This window comes from Myotis lucifugus, unplaced genomic scaffold, assembly GCF_000147115.1.
Source record: "Myotis lucifugus unplaced genomic scaffold, Myoluc2.0 scaffold_41, whole genome shotgun sequence".
Classification (NCBI taxonomy): Eukaryota; Metazoa; Chordata; class Mammalia; order Chiroptera; family Vespertilionidae; genus Myotis; species Myotis lucifugus.
In genome coordinates, this window is record NW_005871089.1 from 59,552 (window position 1) to 78,583 (window position 19,032).

Here is a 19,032-nt window from a genome sequence, read left to right on the forward strand (position 1 = left end):
ACCCCCAGAGCAACATTGACAAGTTGGGCTTCACTGCGGGACATCTGGCTGCAGCCCAGGCACTGCTGCCACTCCCTACTGGGTATGTGCCCTCAACTAAGGTACATGCCCCCGACCAGAACCAAACCTGGGACCCTTGAGTCTGCAGGCCGACGCTCTGTCCACTGAGCCAAACAAGTTAGGGCTGTACCATTGTTTTTTAATCCACTCTCTGCTCATGGGCACTTAGGCTGTTTCCAAATTTTAGCTTTTGTAAATTGTGCTGCTATAAATATAGCGGTGCATATATCCTTTCTGATTGGTGTTTCTATTTTCTTGGGATATATTCCTAGAAGTGCTTGAAATTTTGCTTCAATGGTTTTCTAAGGCCTACGTTTAGCAAACAAATTGTTCTCATCATCTGACTACTTTATACTACTCTAATATCCTCATCTAACATTTACACATTACTAGAGGCCTGGTGCACGAATTCGTGCATGGGCGTGGTGCCTCTGCCTGGCTGCGATCAGGCCAATCGGGGCGATCAGATCTGTCTGGCCAGGGGAGGGACGGCAGGAGGTTGGCTAGCAGGGGGGAGAGAGACTGTGGGAGGTTGGCTGTGGGAGCGCACTGACCACCAGGGGGCAGCTCCTGCATTGAGTGTGTCATCATAGCAACTGGTTGAGCAGTCCACCGGTCATTTGGTGGACTGGTCGTAATAGTTACTTAGGTTTTTATATATATATATATATATATATAAAAGGCTAATATGCTAAGTGTCCGACTGTCCGACTGGTCACTATGACACACACTAACCACCAGGGGGCAGACACTCTCAAAATCACCTAGCCCAGTGGTCGGCAAACTGCGGATCAAGAGCCACATGCGGCTATTTGGCTCCTTGAGTGTGGCCACGAAGTTTCAATCACACTGTACGTGCGCGCCCACACGTGGTATTTTGGGGAAGAGCCACACTCAAGGGGCCACAGTTTGCCGACCACTGACCTAGCCTGTCTTGAATTCTTTCTTGCAGGAAGTCAAGAACCCACACATCCCAGACTGTGCTGAGACAGACCCCCCCCCCATCCGCTTTCCAAGTCTCACATGCATTTAAGCCAGTTACTCCATCCAAACCCCTCGCAGTTGTAAAGTGGGAATCTGTTCAACAGAAGTTGCAAAGTCAAGTACTGTCCTAACAAGTTCCTTCTGCTGTCAGGTGTCTCCGGAATGAGGAGAGCCGCCAAAAACAAAACACCAGCCCAATAGGGCCAGGAAATGCCCCACCCTAGTTGGCACTGGGCAACTGGTCAGGGTCCCAAGTGCCAACGCTGGGTAAGCGAAGAAATTTTCCTCTTCACAGAGATACCTGCCTTCCCTCGGAAAACTCGGTGGCGCAAAGTGTGTAAATAACGGTTAAGTGGCAACAGTAAAGGAGAACTCCGCCCCCAACGCCGAGCTCCAGCACCCAAGTCCGGGGAAGGACCACGCCCTCGCCCGTCGCTGGTTTCCGGAGGCGCCAGCTGGGTCCTCAGGCTGTGGGTGCCCGCGCTCCGCCGGCTGCAGCCACGGGAAAACTCGACCCTGAGGGCCGGCTCCCGGGCTGCCGAGAGGCGCGACGCTAGCGCGGGAGCAGACAGGCAGGTCCGCGGACAGCCCGCGCCTTCGAGGACCTCGGCGGCGGCGCGGCGCGCCCGCGGGAACCGCGGCGTTTAAAAGTCGGGCTGAGGGGCTGCCGCCCGCCGCTCGGGAAGATGAGGCTGCACTGCGAGGTCGAGGTGGTGAGTCGGCGCTTGCCGTCCTTGGGGCTGAGGAACCCGGGCAAGGGCGTCCGCGCGCTGTTGAGCCTCTGTCAGCAGCCGGCGCCCCGAAGCCCACCGCGGCCTCCGGCTGGGCGAGCGAGGGCTCCGCGGCCCGCCTGCCTGCTCGTCTCCACCCTGAAGGACAAGCGCGGGACCCGCTATGAGGTGCGTGGGGCCAGCCGCCCTTCCCCGGGCGCCCCACGCGTTCCCGGGGCCCGCCCAGCCTCAGGAGGAGGGCTCTGGGAGGACGCCCGTGGCTGTTCTCTTGCTCATTTCTGCGACTTCGAGTTCACAGGAGTCATTCATTTCGGGGGGAGAGTAAAATAACTGTATTTCCGTTCAACCAATTCTGTTTCTTCCGCAGAACTTTCGCTAGCTTAAAAAAAGGGGCTTTAAGGGATGATGAATCGTATCGAAGGTCTCTAGACCAGATCAGTACAGTAGTGAAGCAGTAACGCGTTGGGTTGCATCTTTTTTTTTTAAGTTGGTTACTGCATCTCTCTCTCTCTCTCTCTCTCTCTCTCTCTCCCTCTCCCTCTCCCTCTCCCTCTCCCTCTCCCTCTCCCTCTCTCCCTCTCTCCCTCTCTCCCTCTCCTCCTCTCCTTAAATGTGTAATTTCCTAAGACCTTATTTCTTAGGTCCAGGGCTTTTTCTTACCTGTGTAGCGGTAGTAAACTCTCTAGAAGCAGTTGGAGGTTGAAATATAATTTTTAGAAAGTCTTAAATCTTTATTGTCAGAAGTATTACATATGTCGTCCTCTCCCCCGATGGACCCTTCTAGCCCACCCCCAGCCCCATCGCAGGCTTTCAGCACCCTGTCGTCTGTGTCCATGGGTTAGGCATATATGCATACAAAGTGGTTGATCTTGAAATAGAATTTTTAAAACACAGGTTTTATAAAATCTTTCTCCTTCATTACCAGGCACTATTATTTTGTCAAAGTGACCGGACTACCCTGTGTCTATAAGTAAAGTCGAGGGTGCAATTCATTGCCCACCCTTACATCGGACTCCCTTATAGTGTTGTACTCCACAGCGGATATTTAATTTTGGAATATTACAGTCTCATTCAGAGACACCTAGTGCTTCATGTAAATAGTTGAAAGTGAATAATTGCCTCCTGTTGCTAGAATCAACTCATCATTTTTCAAATCGACAGGACTTTGGAAATCTCCCAACATTGTAAAGCTTACAAAATTGTTAGGTGACAAAAACAAACTCATAACTAGAATTGGATCTCCCCAGGCCTCTCTTTCATGCCTCACTCAGGTACTGCCTGTTTAAAGTCTGATGATGTCTCTCTTAAAACTCCTGTTGTGCCCTTGCCAGTGTGGCTCAGTTGGTTGAGCATCATCCTGTGCACCAAAAGGTCACCGGTTTGATTCCTGACCAGGGCACATGCCCAGGTTGTGGTTATGGTCCCCAGTTGGGGTACTTAGATGTTTCTCCCACTCCCTTCCTCTTCCTAAAAGCAATAAAAACATATTTTTAAAAAGTAACCTCCTATTGCACCAACAGTCAATTGCAGGAGGAAATCCTAATCAAAATTTTATTATAAACTGCGAATTGAAGACTTACTTTGCACAGGGTGCAGTGCTAGAAACTGGGAGATAAAGTACTGGGAGTACTTGACTTTGATTTACTCACTGTCCTTCTGAGATTAGAAAGGAGAAAAAAAACCACTGCTTACAAGATGGGCTACGATAAGTGCTGTAATAAAAGTGGAAGCAACGAGATGAATTCTGATTACTGGGGCTTGGGAAAGTTTTGCAGAAGAGAGGTACCACAGGGCTTGGAAAATCATAGGTGCTCAGTAAATGTTTTTTGGATGAATTAAGGGGGTGCTGGTATTGGTCCTGGGCCTTGAAGGGTAGGTATTTGTGCTAAGTATGGAAAATACCATGGGCTTCTTTCTTACACTCACTTTTTTGTCCCATGACTTCGGCTACCATCCGACTGTGATGTCCAAATTTGTACCTTTAGCCAGTCTTCTCTTTTAACTTCCTTTTTAAAAAATGATTATTGTTCTATTATTAGTTATTGTTGTTAATCTTTTATTGTTTTTAATTTAGAATTTAAACTTTATCGTAGGTATGTATGCATAGGAAAAAACATTATATGAGTTTGCCAGTCTCTGTTGTTCCATACATTGACTTGGCGTCTTGGAATGTATCTCCCGCTTAGATAAGGGCGGACAGTCGTATCTTAAAGGGGTGTGTGTGTGTGATGGGATATTTGCCCACTGTGGCACACTTTTTTCATATTCTTTTTTCACTTAAAAAAAATGCTGAACAACATTTAGCTTTTTTCCTCCACAGAAATAGTTATGACTCACATCTGACTTTCTAAATCTGCATGACATATTGGTGGAGGGCAGCAAATGGTGGTCATCAGAAGGAATAGATCTTAGAATAGCAGTGAGAAACATACTTTTCATCTTATCCAGATAAATGTATAAATCCCTTAACTTCTGACTTGAATCTGTTGTCTACTTGAAATCTTCACTTGGATGTGTTGCAGCATCTCAACCTCAAAATACCTAGACCAGTGGTTCTCAACCTTCCTCATGCCGAGACCCTTTAATACACTTCCTCATGTTGTGGTGACCCCCAACCATAAAATTATTTTCGTTGCTACTTCATAACTGTAATTTTGCTACTGTTATGAATCGTAATGTAAATATCTGATATGCAGGATGTATTTTCATTGTTACAAATTGAACATAATTAAAGCATAGTGATTAATCACAAAAACAATATGTAATTATATATGTGTTTTCCGATGGTCTTAGGCAACCCCTGTAAAAGGGTCGTTCGACCCCCAAAGGGTTGAGAACCGCTGACCTAGACAGTAATTGTCATTGTCACCCCTAAACCTGCTTTTCTGACAGTGCTCTACAACTCATTAAGTAGTATTCTGCCCCATGCAGAAATCTTAAAGCCTTTGCCTCTCTGCATCCAATATATTATTGAATCCTTTCAATTCTACCTTCTAGTTATCTTTCAAATTTTCATCTATCCCAGTTGTAGTCTAAACCATCATTATACCTTGCCTAGCTACTCTCTTAAAGGATTGCTCTACCTCTGTTGTTGTCCTTCCCTCCTACTCTTCATCCCCCACCCCCCAAAGTTCATTCTTACCCTGTGGTTAAAGGGAACCTGTAAAGATACAGATCTAATGATGTTCTCAGCTTAAAGTCATTCAATGGATATCATTGTTCTTAGGATAAACCCAAAATTCTTTTTTTTTTTAAATTTTTATCCATTTTAAAGAGAGAGGGAGGGAGAGAGAGAGAGAACGATATGTTGTTCCACTTACCTGCATTCATTGGTTGATTGTTGTATGTGCCCTGACTGGGGATTGAACCCGAAACTTTGGTGTATCTGGATGATGCTCTAACCAACTGAGCTACCCAGCTAGGGCCAAAATATAAAATTCTTGTCCTGGCCAGTGTTTCTCAGTGGTTAGATCAGGATGGGCACCTTTTTTCTGTCAAGAGCCATTTTATAACATCATTCATGGGTCATACAAAATTATCAACTTATAAATTAGCATGCTATATTTGGTAAACATTTAATTAACTCACCCTTTAATGCCTTGGCAGGGTCAGACCAAATGATTTCGAGACTTTTATATGGCCCAGCAGGCCAGATCTTTCTCACCCCTGGGTTAGAGCATAGGCCCATGTACCAAAGGGTCATGGGTTTGATTCCCAGTCAAAAGCACTTACTTGGGTTGCAGGTTTGATCCCCAGTCCCAGTTGAGCACGCACAACCAATCAATGTGTAACATCAATGTTTCTCTTTCCCCCCCTCTCTCCCTCTTTAAAAATCCATGGGAAAAATATCTTCGAGTAAGGATTAACAAAACAAAAACGCCCACAGCATTCTTAATATGGTATAAAACATCTTTCACCAGTTAATCTGTTTACCTCTTCAGGCTCACTTACCTTTTTTCACGGGATCCTTCAGCCATACTGAACTTTTAGCTCCTCACAGCTGCCAAGCTCTCTTGCTTTCAAGGCTTTGCACATTGTTCCCTCTTATTGGTAAGCTATCTTGTATCTCTTCTAGACATGTCCTAATCCTTTAGTTCTCACCTTCAAGGTCACCTTCATATCCTAAGACCAGGTAAGATTTCTTTGCTATATAAGGTTTTATAGCAGCCTGTACTTCCTTGTCTTAATAATTGCTTATATATTTGTCTTAATTTTGCTTATAATTATTTTAATAAATGTCAGATTGGCAACTGTGTAAGTGTGATTACCATGCTGGTCTTATTCACCTCTATTGTCCCAAGCCCCCTATCATAGTTAACCTGGTATATAATGGCTTCTGGATAAATTGTTGTTAAAGTCTAAAGCAGAAGCAACATCAGTTATTAAAATATTTTGAGCATCTGTTATGTGTTAGTCATTGTCTAGCTCTGAGGATACAAGAATGAACAAAGGAGACAAGATTCCTGTTTTCATGGAGTTTGTAATCTTGTGGGAGGCTTGCCCACCCCAGACTAATGAACTGAAATTTAAAAGGCAAGTAATTACTCTTGGCAACTCATTACAGCTACATAGTTGGAATGGGAGAAGAGGAATATTCTCTCAAAACACAGGGGATTCTGTTCTCAGAAGAGGACAGAGTTAACTGGACTGATAGAACAATAGTATCTATCAGAAGGTAGATAAGAAATGTAGCTACCCAACTACTAAAAACAAACCCAACCAAACAAAAAACTTTAAAGCTTAAAACTGTAAAATACCCATACATAAGGACTAAAAGACAAACCTGACAAAATGACTGGCGCATCCTATTTGTAATAACTACTAGTATTGAGTAACAATACTTGATTTTGTTCTTTTTTCCCATTGGTTTTAAGCAGCTAAAGGAGAACATTGAGCAATTCTTCACCAAATTTGTGGATGAGGGGAAAGCCACTGTTCGGTTAAAGGAACCTGCTGTGGATATCTGCCTAAGTAAGGTACGATATTAAAAACATTAATGTTTAGGTTGATTGGCTATATTTTCTTTAAATTAGAGGCTATTTAAGCCCTGGCTGGTTTGGCTCAGTGATTAGAACAACAATGGAGGATTGAAGGGTCAAGGGCACATATCTTGGTTGCAGGCTTAATAACCAGTCTCTGTGGAGGTTCGTGTGGGAGGCAACCAATTGATGTGTCTCTCTCACATCAATGTTTCTCTTTCTGTCTCTCCCCGTCTCTTCCACTCCCCCCACCCCCCCAAAAAAAAAAAAATCAATGGAAAAAATATGGTGAGGATTGACCAAAAATAAAAGAGGCTATTTGAGCATCCTGATATCTCACATAGCTGAACAGGGCCGGACTCTTGGAGATGTATTTGAAGAAGTGATGGCAGCTTCCCAGGAGTGCTTACCAGTATATTCCTCTAAAAGGGCAGAGGCAGCCTTGGTAAGGCTGCCCAGGATGGGGAGGAAAACTAAGTTTGCTTCTGTATCCAAAATGCAGCCTTCCAGTGTTCTTACACTGGAGCTCTTAAGGAAGGTGGCACAGGTCTACATTTTGCCAGCTGAATTATAGGTTATAAGTCTAAGTTTAGTGGGGAAAAAAAAGGATAAAATGCAATTAGAACCTTGTTGGGGGTATTTTATTATTATAATTATTTTTAAAACTATATGGACCATTAGAACAAAAAAAAGGCTGTTTCTTGGTCCTATCTCCCCTTTTTTTGTTTTCCCCTTTCCTAGAGGGTAGGAGCAATGTCTTACTCATCCTTGCATTATCCTTAACCCCAAGCAAAATGCTTTGCAAACATTAAAAGTTTAATAACTTTTTAAGGTATTTGTGTTGAATGGAATCATTTTGTCCTACCTCCTTTTGTTCTTGTGATTTTTCATTTTCACTTGATGTTCAGCCTATCCTACTAATTCTTTTTTGTTTGTTTTTTTGTTAATCCTCACCCAAGGATATTTTTCCATTGATTCTTAGAGAGAATGGAAGTGAGGGGCCGAAACCGGTTTGGCTCAGTGGATAGAGCGTCGGCCTGCGGACTGAAGGGTCCCAGGTTCGGTTGCGGGCACATCCCCAGTGGGGAGTGTGCAGGAGGCAGCTGATCGATGGTTCTCTCTCATTGATGTTTCTAACTCTCTATCTCTCTCCCTTCCTCTCTGTAAAAAATCAATAAAATATATTAAAAAAAAAAAAAAGGAAGTGAGGGGGAGAGACAGAACAAGAGAAATATCGATGTGAGAGAGACACATGCATTGGCTGCCTCCCACTTGAGCCCCGACCAGGGGCTGGCATCAAGCCTGCAATCGAGGTACATGCCCTCGACCAGAAACCAACCTGGGACCTTTCAGTCCACAGGCCAACACTCTCTCCGCTGAGCCAAACTGGTTAGGGCACTAACTCTTTTCTTCTACCTAAGAAACAAGTGAAGTCTTACCTACTTAAAAATTGGATAAACAAATTTCTGGAAAGACAAGATTAAATCTGTTGCCTCCACTTTTCTTAGGATCTGTTTTTTTATTTTCACTGGTATATTCAGAACACTGCCTCAAAGATCAGTGATCTCCTTTTATTTGCCAAACACATTGCCATTTTTCCCCTCACTTTTTTTAGCTCCAGAATTTGACACTAATGACCATTTCCTTCTTAATAAAACTCCTTTCTTGGTATCTGTGACAGGACACTGTCCTGATTTACCTTTAGCCACTCCTTTGTCTCTAATCTCTGACAACCTTTTTTCTGTCCCCCAAATAAAGGCTTTATTCCAGTTTTCTGCCATACCTGCCTTCCATTCCCATAGCTCAACCTGGATTGTATGTAACTTCCAAGTCTGTAAGTTGGTACCGTCTATTAGACCTACTTGACCAAGGTCTCCAGATTTTTCTCACTCTACTTCACTGTATACTACTGCCAAAATAATACTAAGCTCTATGTAATTCTCGTGCTCAAATGCTTCAGTGATTGCCCACAGCCGGATCATTCTGTCCTTACCTTGACATTAAGCTCATCTAGAATCTATCCCCATACTGTATTTCTAATCTTTTACTCCTCTACCAAGCTCCCTCATTCTAACCAAATAGGATTGCATACTTCGTTTCGCACACTTAAAGTTCCCTATTTCTTCACACGTAAACTTTAGAAAACTCGTAAAGTATCCTGCCAAGTGTTTGTTATTTTTATTTATTTATTTTAAATATATATTTTTATTGATTTCAGAGAGGAAGGGGGAGAGAGAGAGAGAGAGAAAGAGAGAGAGAGAGAGACAGACAGAAACATCAATGATGAGAGAGAATCATTGATCAGCTGCCCTCCTGCACACCCCACACTGGGGATGGAGCCCTCAACCCAGGCATGTGCCCTTGACCGGAATCGAACCTGGGACCCTTCAGTCTGCAGGCTGACGCTATCCACTGAGCCAAACCAGCTAGGGCTTGATGATAGTTCATATACCACTTGATTGGTGATTTCTCTGTTCAGTTGGAAGCAATCTCACTTGATTTTGATATTTCCTTACACTCTTTTTTTTATTAAATATATTTTATTAATTTTTTACAGAGAGGAAGGGAGAGAGATAGAGAGTTAGAAACATCGATGAGAGAGAAACATCCATCAGCTGCCTCCTGCACATCTCCTACTGGGGATGTGCCCGCAACCCAGGTACATGCCCTTGACCGGAATCGAACCTGGGACCCTTCAATCCGCAGGCCGACACTCTATCCACTGAGCCAAACCGGTTTCGGCTCCTTACACTCTTGACAGTGCCATTTAGCCCTGCTTTTGATAGACAAGGCCATGGCTTTTCACAACTCTTAATCTTTATGAATGGAACCCCTGTACATTTTACAGTGCACAGGGCTGTCTTAGCCTATCCCAGGGGCACTGGAGGTCTGGGTGAGTTCATCTTAAACCCAAATCTCAGGTGGAATTTTTTTATGCTTTTCTATTTTATACTCTATGGTTCCCCCTTTGAACAGTTTTATTTAGAGTGTGTCTCTCAACATTTAAAAAAAAAAAAAACACCTTAAAGGTTTTGTATCTATATTGAAATTTAGTCAAAATAGAATACTAAAAAATTATTTTTATAGCCATTTTCAGTAATAATTGCATCATTTGCATATATAACTCTACAGAATTTGTTATAGGATGAATTAGCATGCATGCATTATCTAAAATGGAATTTATACTTGTACAACTTATTTTTATTTATTCAGGCCAATTCCAGCAATTTAAAGAGTTTCCTTTCAGCTGTGAGACTGGCTCATAGAGGCTGTGATGTTGAGACACCATTTTCACCCCTCACACCGGTGAAGACTTCAGAATTTGAAAAATTTAAAACTAAAATGGTCATCACATCCAAAAAGGACTATCCTCTAAGCAAGAACTTTCCATATTATCTGGAACATCTTCAGACTTCTTATTGCGGGCTTGTCCGAGTTGATATGCGTATGCTTTGCTTAAAAAACCTTAAGAAATTAGACTTGAGTCACAATCATATAAAAAAGCTACCAGCTACGGTTGGAGACCTCATCCACCTTCAAGATCTCAACCTGAGTAACAATCACTTGGAGTCATTTAGTGTGGCATTGTGTCAATCTACACTCCAGAAATCACTTCGGAGTTTGGATCTGAGCAAGAACAAAATTAAGGCACTCCCTGTGCAGTTTTGCCAGCTCCGAGAACTTACAGTTTTAAAACTTGATGATAATGAATTGATTCGATTTCCTATGAAGATAGGACAATTGACAAACCTGCAATTTTTGTCAGCAGCTCGAAATAAGCTCCCATTTTTGCCTAGTGAATTTAAAAATTTGTCCCTTGGGTACTTGGATCTTTTTGGAAATACTTTTGAACAGCCAAAAGTTCTTCCAGTTATAATGCTGCAAACACCATTAACATTATTGGAATCTTCTGCACGAACCATATTACATAATAGGTAAGACTTTGGTAGTCATAAAATGTGGTACTTTTGATGACATCCTAGTGTTGTCATCATCCTTAGACTACTAGTAAGTATTTAACCATAGCTCTGTGCACAATCTGACCCCTTGCTATGGTGGCCTTCTTGCTACTCCTTACCTCTGCTTGGAATGCTTTTCCTCCAGAAAGTCTCATAGCTTACTTTCTCACTTCATCCAGTTCTCTGCCAAGTGGCACCCCAGAAAGGTCTTTTATGGCCCTATCTAAAGGTTTATCCTCCACTCCTTACGTTGCCTTTTTTGGGGGGTCATAGGATGTATTACCTGGCATTACTTTTTTTAACATTTGTTTTCTGTCAGTTTTCTCCACTAGACTGTAAGCTCCATGAGGGCGTGGACTTTGTCTTATTTTCCACTCTTTCTCTAGTGTCTAAAATGAGATACCTCCGCTGTTGCCATATATTAGGCACTTAATAAATGCTTGAAAAAATGGCATTGTTTTTCAAACTATGATCTGACCAGCAGCATCAATATCACGTAGGAATTTGTTAGAGATGCAAGTCCTTGAACTTCACTCCAGACCTACTGAATTGGAAACTGTTAATAAGTCCTCCTGGTAGTTCTGATGCACTCTAAAGTTTGATAACTCTAAACTGGTATAGTGGTAAAGTGTGGTCTTTGGAGTCAGACTTTAGCAAGTTATTTAATCTCTTTGATTCAGTGTTCCCATCTGAAACGGGAACAGAGTTGTGAAGATAAATGAGCTAATGTAATGCGAAAGCATTTGGCATATAATAGGACTCAATAGCTGTTGATTCTTTTCCCTTTGTACACTAACTGAAGTTAGTTTTGTGAGACAAGGAACTTCAGATATTCATTCAGTTTTGTTGATGCTTCTTTCATTATTGAGTGCCTATAAAATAGTAGCAAGACCATATTTCAAAGAAGAGATTCTTAATTTTTTTAGTTGGGGAGAGACTCTTTAAAACTAAAAAAAAACTGCCCTGGCTGGTGTGGCTTGGTTGGGCATCATCCCGTCCCATGCACTGAAGAGTTGCCAGTTCAATTCTGGGTTGGGCACATGCCTGGGTTGTGGGCTAGATTCCCGGAGCCCATCCATTGATGTTTCTCTCTCTCTTCCTCTCTCCCCCCTCCCTCCTCCCTCCCTCCTCCCTATCCCTTCCCCTCACTCTGAAAGTAAATTTAAAAAAATTTTAAAAAGAAAATAAAAACAACTGACCAAAATTATGGTCCTAGAAAAATGCACATGAGTATACACAAAATTTTGCATACAACTTTAAAATGTTCATGAACCCCATTGAAATCCAGTCCTCTTTCCTCTCAGTCCATAGCTTAAGAATTCTTATTTTAGAGCAGTGGTTCTCAAACTTTACTTAACATCTGAAGAGCTTAAAAATTCTGATGATTAGCTCCCACCCTAGACTTACTAATCAGAATGTCTATAGGTAGAATCCAGTTTTTTTTGCTTTGTTTTTAAACCCAGGTGGTTCTGTGTACAACTAGCTATGATTAAAAACCACTACTTAACATCAGTGCTTCTCAAACTTTAATGTGCATTCAAATCACCTGGGAGTCTTGTTAGCAGGTTGTTTTAGAGGTCTAGGGTAGAGATTCTGCCTTTCAAACAAGCTTCCTAGTGAGACTCAGGCTCCTAATCCATGAATCACATTTTGAATACTAAAGCTCTAAAAGTAACTAAGAACTCACTATTTCTAAGATTCTTAAATTTTGAGAGTGCATCAGAATTAAACTTATTGAAATACATGGTTATTAAAGCAGGCTGCTGGATTATTTTTTGAAAAATATTTTAAAATTGGTTTTTAGAGAGAAGGGAGAGGGAGAGAAAGAAACATCAGTGTGAGCAAAACATCTATCAGCTGCCTCTTGTATGTCCCCTATTAGGGACTGAGGGTAACCCAGACATGTGCCCTTACTGGGAATCAAACTAGCAACCTTGCCCTAGCTGGTTTGGCTCAGTGGATAGTGTGGGCCTGTGGACTGAAGAGTCATGGGTTCAATTCCGGTCAGGGGGTGTGCATGAGGCAGCCTATCAATGGTTCTCTCTCATCATTGATGTTTCTATCTCTCCCTTTCCCTCTCTGAAATCAATAAAAATATATGAAAAAACAACTGGCAACTTTTCTGTGCACAGGACAACGCCCAACCAATTGAGCCACACCAGCCAAGGCAGATTGCTGGATTCTTACGAAATTTGGATTGGGGCTAAAAAATTGCATCTCTAACTAGTTTTAAGGAGATGCTGATGCTGTTGGTCAGGGACCACACTTTGAGAACCACTGGCATTGACTCTTAATTAGGAATTAAACATTACCAGCTAAATGACAGTACATGTAAGTGCCTAGAACAGTGCCTGGCTCGTAATAAGTCTCAATAAATAGTTAACATTTAATTGCTTATCTAGCAATTAAAAATCAATGTTATATTTAGCTGTGGAGGAGGTTTTAAATAGTACAGATGAGAACTATTGATGCTTAGATTCTACCTCAGACCAATTCAGAGTTGCCAGAGATGGGCCCCTGTTGTATGTTACTTTTTGTTGTTTGTTAATCCTCGCCTGAGGATATTTTTCCGTTGATTTTTAGGGAGTGTGGAAGAGAGAGGGAAAGACAGAGGGAAACATCGATGTGAGAGAAATACATGGATTGGTTGCCTCCTGCAGGAGCCCTCACCAGGTCGAGGGCTGGGGAGGACCCTGTAACCAAGGTACGTGCCCTTGACCAGAATCGAACCTGGGACCCGTTGGTCCGCAGGCTGATGCTCTGTCCACTGAACCATACCAGCTTGGGCTATGTTACATATTTTTTTTAAGTCTCCAGTGGTGATACTGATGATTCAGGGTTAAGATCACTGATTTGAGGGAAACTCTAATGGCGTTTTTCGGTAATGAGTTGCTTCTGAGCTCATTCTAGGCTTTCTCTGAAATATTTATATGAATATGTGTGTGTGTGTGTATATATATATATATATGTGTGTGTATATATATATATATATGTGTGTGTATATATATATATATAACTTAATCAAATTTGAAAATAATGTCCAAATGAGAAATATTACAAATTATTGACTCTTCAGTCCACAGGCCCACACTCTATGCACTGAGCCAAACCGGATAGGGCAGTGGTCGGCAAACTCATTAGTCAACAGAGCCAAATATCAACAGTATAACGATTGAAATTTCTTTTGAGAGCCAAATTTTTTAAATTTAAACTATGTAGGTAGGTACATTGTTATTAGCTTAATTTGGGTACTCCTAAGCTGGCCTTTGCTAAAAACGTCCTCAATCTGATTGAGTTACGTTTGCTGAGGTCGACCCCTTCCAACTCTTCCATCCACCCATCTTGTATACTTGTTTCATCTATCTCCTTTCATTCATCCTCTATGTCCACCCCCCACTTTTTCTAAATAGACTCGCCCAGGCCGAAAACCGACTTCTGCGCATGGGCCACGAAGTTTCAGTCTCACTGTACCTGCGCGCCCGCACGTGTTATTTTGTGCAAGAGCCACACTCAAGGGGCCAAAGAGCCACATGTGGCTCGAGAGCCGCGGTTTGCCGACCACTGGGCTAGGCAAGGTTGCTAGTTTGATTCCCAGTAAGGCCACATGTCCGGGTTGCCCTGAGTCCGGGCATTGATGTTTTTTTAAAAAGACCATAATCAATTGACTAAATGATTTAAAAAATACAGACTGATATCCAACATGGAAAAGTGCAGAGTTAGAGGGAAAAAATTATATGATCAAGATGTGATGTATAACTAGGTCAGAAAAATAATTTGTTAGTGATGATTTGACATGTAGTATTTATATTGTTTTTTAAACTTGACTATTAATACTGGTTCTTGTAAAGTGACCCTAACCTTTACTAATGTATAATTTTGCATGTTTTCAGCCCTGTTGTTGTTGTGTTGTTTTTTTTAATATATTTTTATTGATTTCTGAGAGGAAGGGAGAGGGAGAGAGAGATAGAAACATCAATGGGGATTGCACACTGGGGATCGAGCCCATAACCTTGGCATGAGCCCTGATCAGGAATTGAACTGTGCCCTCCTGGTTCATAGATCCATGTTCAAACACTGAGCTATGCTGGCTGGGCTTCAGCCCCATTTTAAAAAGAATATAAACCTGCCCTGACCGGTTTGGCTCAGTGGATAGAGCATTGGCCTTCGGACTGAGGGGTCTCGGGTTCGATTCCGGCCAAGGGCATGTGCCTTGGTTGCGGGCACATCCCCAGTGGGAGGTGTGCAGAAGGCAGCTGATCGATGTTTCTCTCTCATCGATGTTTCTGACTCTATCCCTCTCTCTTCCTCTCTGTGAAAAATCAATAAAATATAAAAAAATAAAAATAAAAAGAATATAAACCTAAAGCCATGAGAATAATACTTATTATCTATCTGGTAAATTGTGCTACCTACTGATTATAAATATAAAGTTAACATCTATTAGAAAAATATATGGAAATTTAAATTGTTAGATTGATGATACAGTTTTTAACTATTATCTAACTATTATCTGTTTCCTTAGAATATAACCAATAGCCTAGATGAGATTGATGTAAATATGTGATAGACACTTCCTGCACAGATTTTTTTATATAATTCTTTATTGTTGAAAGTATTACATATGTCCCCTTTTCCCCCTATTGACCTCCTCCAGCCAGCCTCCCCTCCAGGCCCTCACCACCCCATTGTCTGTGTCCATGGGCCATGCATATATGCATACAAGGTCCTTGGTTGATTACCTCCCACCCACCCACCCCTTCCCTGCCTTTCCTCTGAGATTCCGCACTCTGTTCCATGCTTCCATGTCTCTGGATCCACTCCATTCATCAGTTTATTTTGTTACTTAGATTTCATATATGAGTGAGATCATGTGATACACGTCTTTCTCTGACTGACTTATTTCACTTAGTGTGATACTGTCCAGGTCCCTCCATGCTGTCTCAAAGGGTAAGAGATCCTTCTTTTTTACTGCTGCATGGTATTCCATGGTATAAATATACCACGGAACTTTTTATCCTCTCATTTACTGATGGGCACTTGAGCTGTTTCTAGATCTTAGCTATTATAAATTGCTGGCACAGTTTTTAAAAAATTGTTACTTACACAAGCAACAAATAAGTACCTGTGAAAAAAATGAAAAATTGCAAATAAGGCCAATTTCAAATTCCTTAAGAAAAGTAAATGACTATTTTTGATTTGATATTTTTCTTTTCAGACTTTTCTAAAAGGATTTTAAACTTTGGTTGAAATAAGACTGGGTTTTATTTATTTGTTGAAAAATATCTGAACACCTAATCTGTGCCAGCATATAGAAACAGTAGTATACAGGCAACTAAGTACCTGGGGCATTGTTGTATTTAGGGGGAAGAAGTTGGGCAGTAGGCAGGCAATACCAAGAGACTGTCTTTTAGTTTTGTGTAGATGGGGGCAACGACTTAGACTTGATTTTCATTGCATTGGGCACCAATGCAAAGCAGGAGGGTGAATAATTTAAGCAAGGTGAGGACAGCCTTACTTGCTCAGCCAGTAAAGTAAAACTAATGCCCCAAACAATGTTTTAAATTTGTTTCACACAGTTTAAAATTTCCTTTTGAATAATTGATGCTTAGGAGAGTATGTCGATTTATTTAAATGTTTCTTCACAAGTAGAAATCCTTAATTCTCCAGTTACCATCATGAGAATTGGATGACAGAGCTATATATTTAACCAGTTAACTGCCTCGATATTTTGAATTTAAACAAAAAAGGTCCGCTGCTTGCGTCTATAGATGCTTATGGTGTACAAATGGTTAACTTATCATGTTACTCTAATAATATATCATATGCTGTTTTTTGGAATATTTTCTTCATTACCCAGTTTGTAAGATAAAACAATATACTGTGTCATTTAATTAATAGTTTTATTTTTTATGGTTATAATTCCGTGTTCAATAATTCATATCCTAATATGTGAAGTTCTGAATCTAGTAACATTTTAAAATATTTTTAAAACTTTTTTTTCCAATAGGATTCCATATGGCTCTCATATTATTCCTTTTCATCTTTGCCAAGATTTGGATACTGCAAAAACCTGTGTTTGTGGAAGATTCTGTCTAAACAGTTTTATTGAGGGAATGACTACCATGAATCTACACTCTGTTGCTCACACTGTGGTCTTAGTAGATAATATGGGTGGCACTGAAGCACCCATTATTTCTAATTTCTGTTCTCTGTCATGTTACGCAAATTCCTGTGAAATGCTAAAGTAATAGATGATACCACGAAAAGAAATTACAGATCAGTTTGGGATTCATTTATGGTTTAACAATGTCACATTGGAGAAAGGGAAGCTTTTTTTGCATACATACATGTTTGAGGGGAAGAATGTGTGTTAGCTAACATTTTCAATAATTTGACTGGAAAACCTTGATTTCATTAAAATCTGATTTTATTGTGGGGTTAACTTTTGTGTTTATTGCACTTGTGTTGATTTTAGCCTAGTGTGTCCAGAATAGGTTGTGGGGTTATCTTTTAATGTTAAATAGATAGTAATCCCAATCACTCTGGTCATAGAATTTTCTTACCAACTTTCTTCTTTCATAAAATAAAATGAAAGAAATTGAGTTTTTGTATGCAGAAAATATTCCTTGGAGAATTAATACGGTCTAAATTAGCGGTTCTCAACCTGTGGGTCGCGACCCCTTTGGCAGTCGAACGACCCTTTCACAGGGGTCGCCTAAGACCACCCTGCATATCAGATATTTACATTACGATTCATAACAGTAGCAACATTACAGTTATGAAGTAGCAACGAAAATAATTTTATGGTTGGGTCACAACGGAACTGTATTTAAAGGGCCAGAAGGTTGAGAACCACTGGTCTAAATTATAGTGAAAACTTGTTTGGTATGTAAGTTTTTAAGTTATACCACCTATTCTATATATAGAATTTCACATTCACCAAGTATAAGGTAGGAGTTGCTTTGGGAAAGACTTCAGCTTTTTATAAGGTTTATAATGTTAGTCACATAATCTTTGTTGTATTTCTAAGTTTTATTTTTAGAATTCGAGCAAGGTTTTTGGTTGGGTGAGAGGAGCAGAAAAGTGCTACTTTTTACTGACATTATCTTGTGTTATTTGAGGGTTCTTTTTCTGTTTATTATTTTAGTCACTTAATATGTTTAAGTTTTTTAAATGTAAAGAGTGGTGGCCATACACCAACTAAAGGATGAAGAGGGTTTGAAGTTAAGACAGAGAGAATAGAAAAGTAACCAACTTGAAACAGTCTGGAATCCCTAGAACTGTTCCTTCTGTTCATTCCCCTGCCTTTCTTAAATCAACCTCTCCCCTAGATCATTATAATCCTATATAATAAAAGGCTAATATGCAAATAGACCAAATGGTGGAACAACCAACCGGTCACTATGATGTGTGTTGACCACCAGGGGGCATGCGCGGAACATGGCGGGTGTCGGCCACGGTGGGATGGTGGAGCAGGTGAGCAGGGGCACCAGACCAAGGCGGGGCGTGGTTGCTGTCATTGGGGCGAGCCTCTGGTGGTTACTGAAAATTCTTTGCTCCTGTGTGCCGTAGTCCCGTCCAGCACTCGTATCTGCCCCTCAGGGCTTCTCTACCTCCTCCTGCTCCTGAGGGGCAATCGGGGCAGCAGCTGCCGCTTGCACCCACTGACAGTGCCGGCCCCAATTACTCCACACCTTCAGCGGGTGCGAGCGGGACTGGTGCTGTTAGTGTGTGGGAGCGGCAGCAGTGACGGGGCCGCGGCAGGAGAGGGGTGCGGAGGATGGGCCAATACCCGCCCCTGTGCCTACTGCAGCCTTGCGGCCCACAGTTCCTTTCAAGGTGCACGAATTCGTGCACTGGGCCCCTAGTAGTCCCATAATTAGTTTCTCAGAACAAAGGAGGATAAAGAGTAAAAGTTACTGGAGAAAAACTTTTCCAGCAGTATATTATTGCTGCTTTGGGCTTGGAGTTATAGGTGGAGTCTATATAACTATTTCTTTTTTAAAAAATTATATTTATTTCAGAGAGAAAGGGAAACAGACACTTCAATGATGAGAGAGGATCATGGATCGGCAGCCACCTGCACGCTCCACACTGGGGATGGAGCCTGCAACCCAGGCATGTGCCCTGACCGGGAATCGAACTGTGACCTCCTGGTTCATAGGTCGACTCTCAACCACTGAGCCATGCCAGCCAGGCTATATGGCTATTTTTTATGACTTACATAACCTCCATTGTCTTCCTAAAGTATTTATTTGGGGCATTTTTTCACCCTGAAAATGCAAATATTCTTGAGCTAATACTGTTTTGAATTTTTAT

General features: G+C 41.5%; 1 protein-coding gene across 4 annotated transcripts; it reads left to right on the forward strand.

The window, feature by feature from the left end:
* The first annotated feature begins 1,317 nt into the window (after positions 1-1,317).
* Positions 1,318-18,797, forward strand: LRR1 (leucine rich repeat protein 1). 4 transcript variants are annotated; one of them, XM_023753053.1, is made up of 4 exons: positions 1,485-1,943; positions 6,653-6,751; positions 9,968-10,689; positions 13,297-13,654. In XM_023753053.1, exons 1-4 carry the CDS (start codon positions 1,731-1,733, stop codon positions 13,340-13,342), a joined length of 1,080 nt encoding a protein of 359 aa, XP_023608821.1. In that variant the 5' UTR covers positions 1,485-1,730; the 3' UTR covers positions 13,343-13,654. The 4 variants fall into 4 exon arrangements, with proteins under 4 accessions (XP_014310463.1, XP_023608821.1, XP_023608822.1 ...); XM_023753054.1 differs by lacking the exon at positions 13,297-13,654 and adding an exon at positions 18,738-18,797 and having other exon boundaries at positions 1,487-1,943; XM_006087806.3 differs by lacking the exon at positions 13,297-13,654 and adding an exon at positions 16,721-17,155 and having other exon boundaries at positions 1,507-1,943.
* The last annotated feature ends 235 nt before the right edge of the window (positions 18,798-19,032 follow it).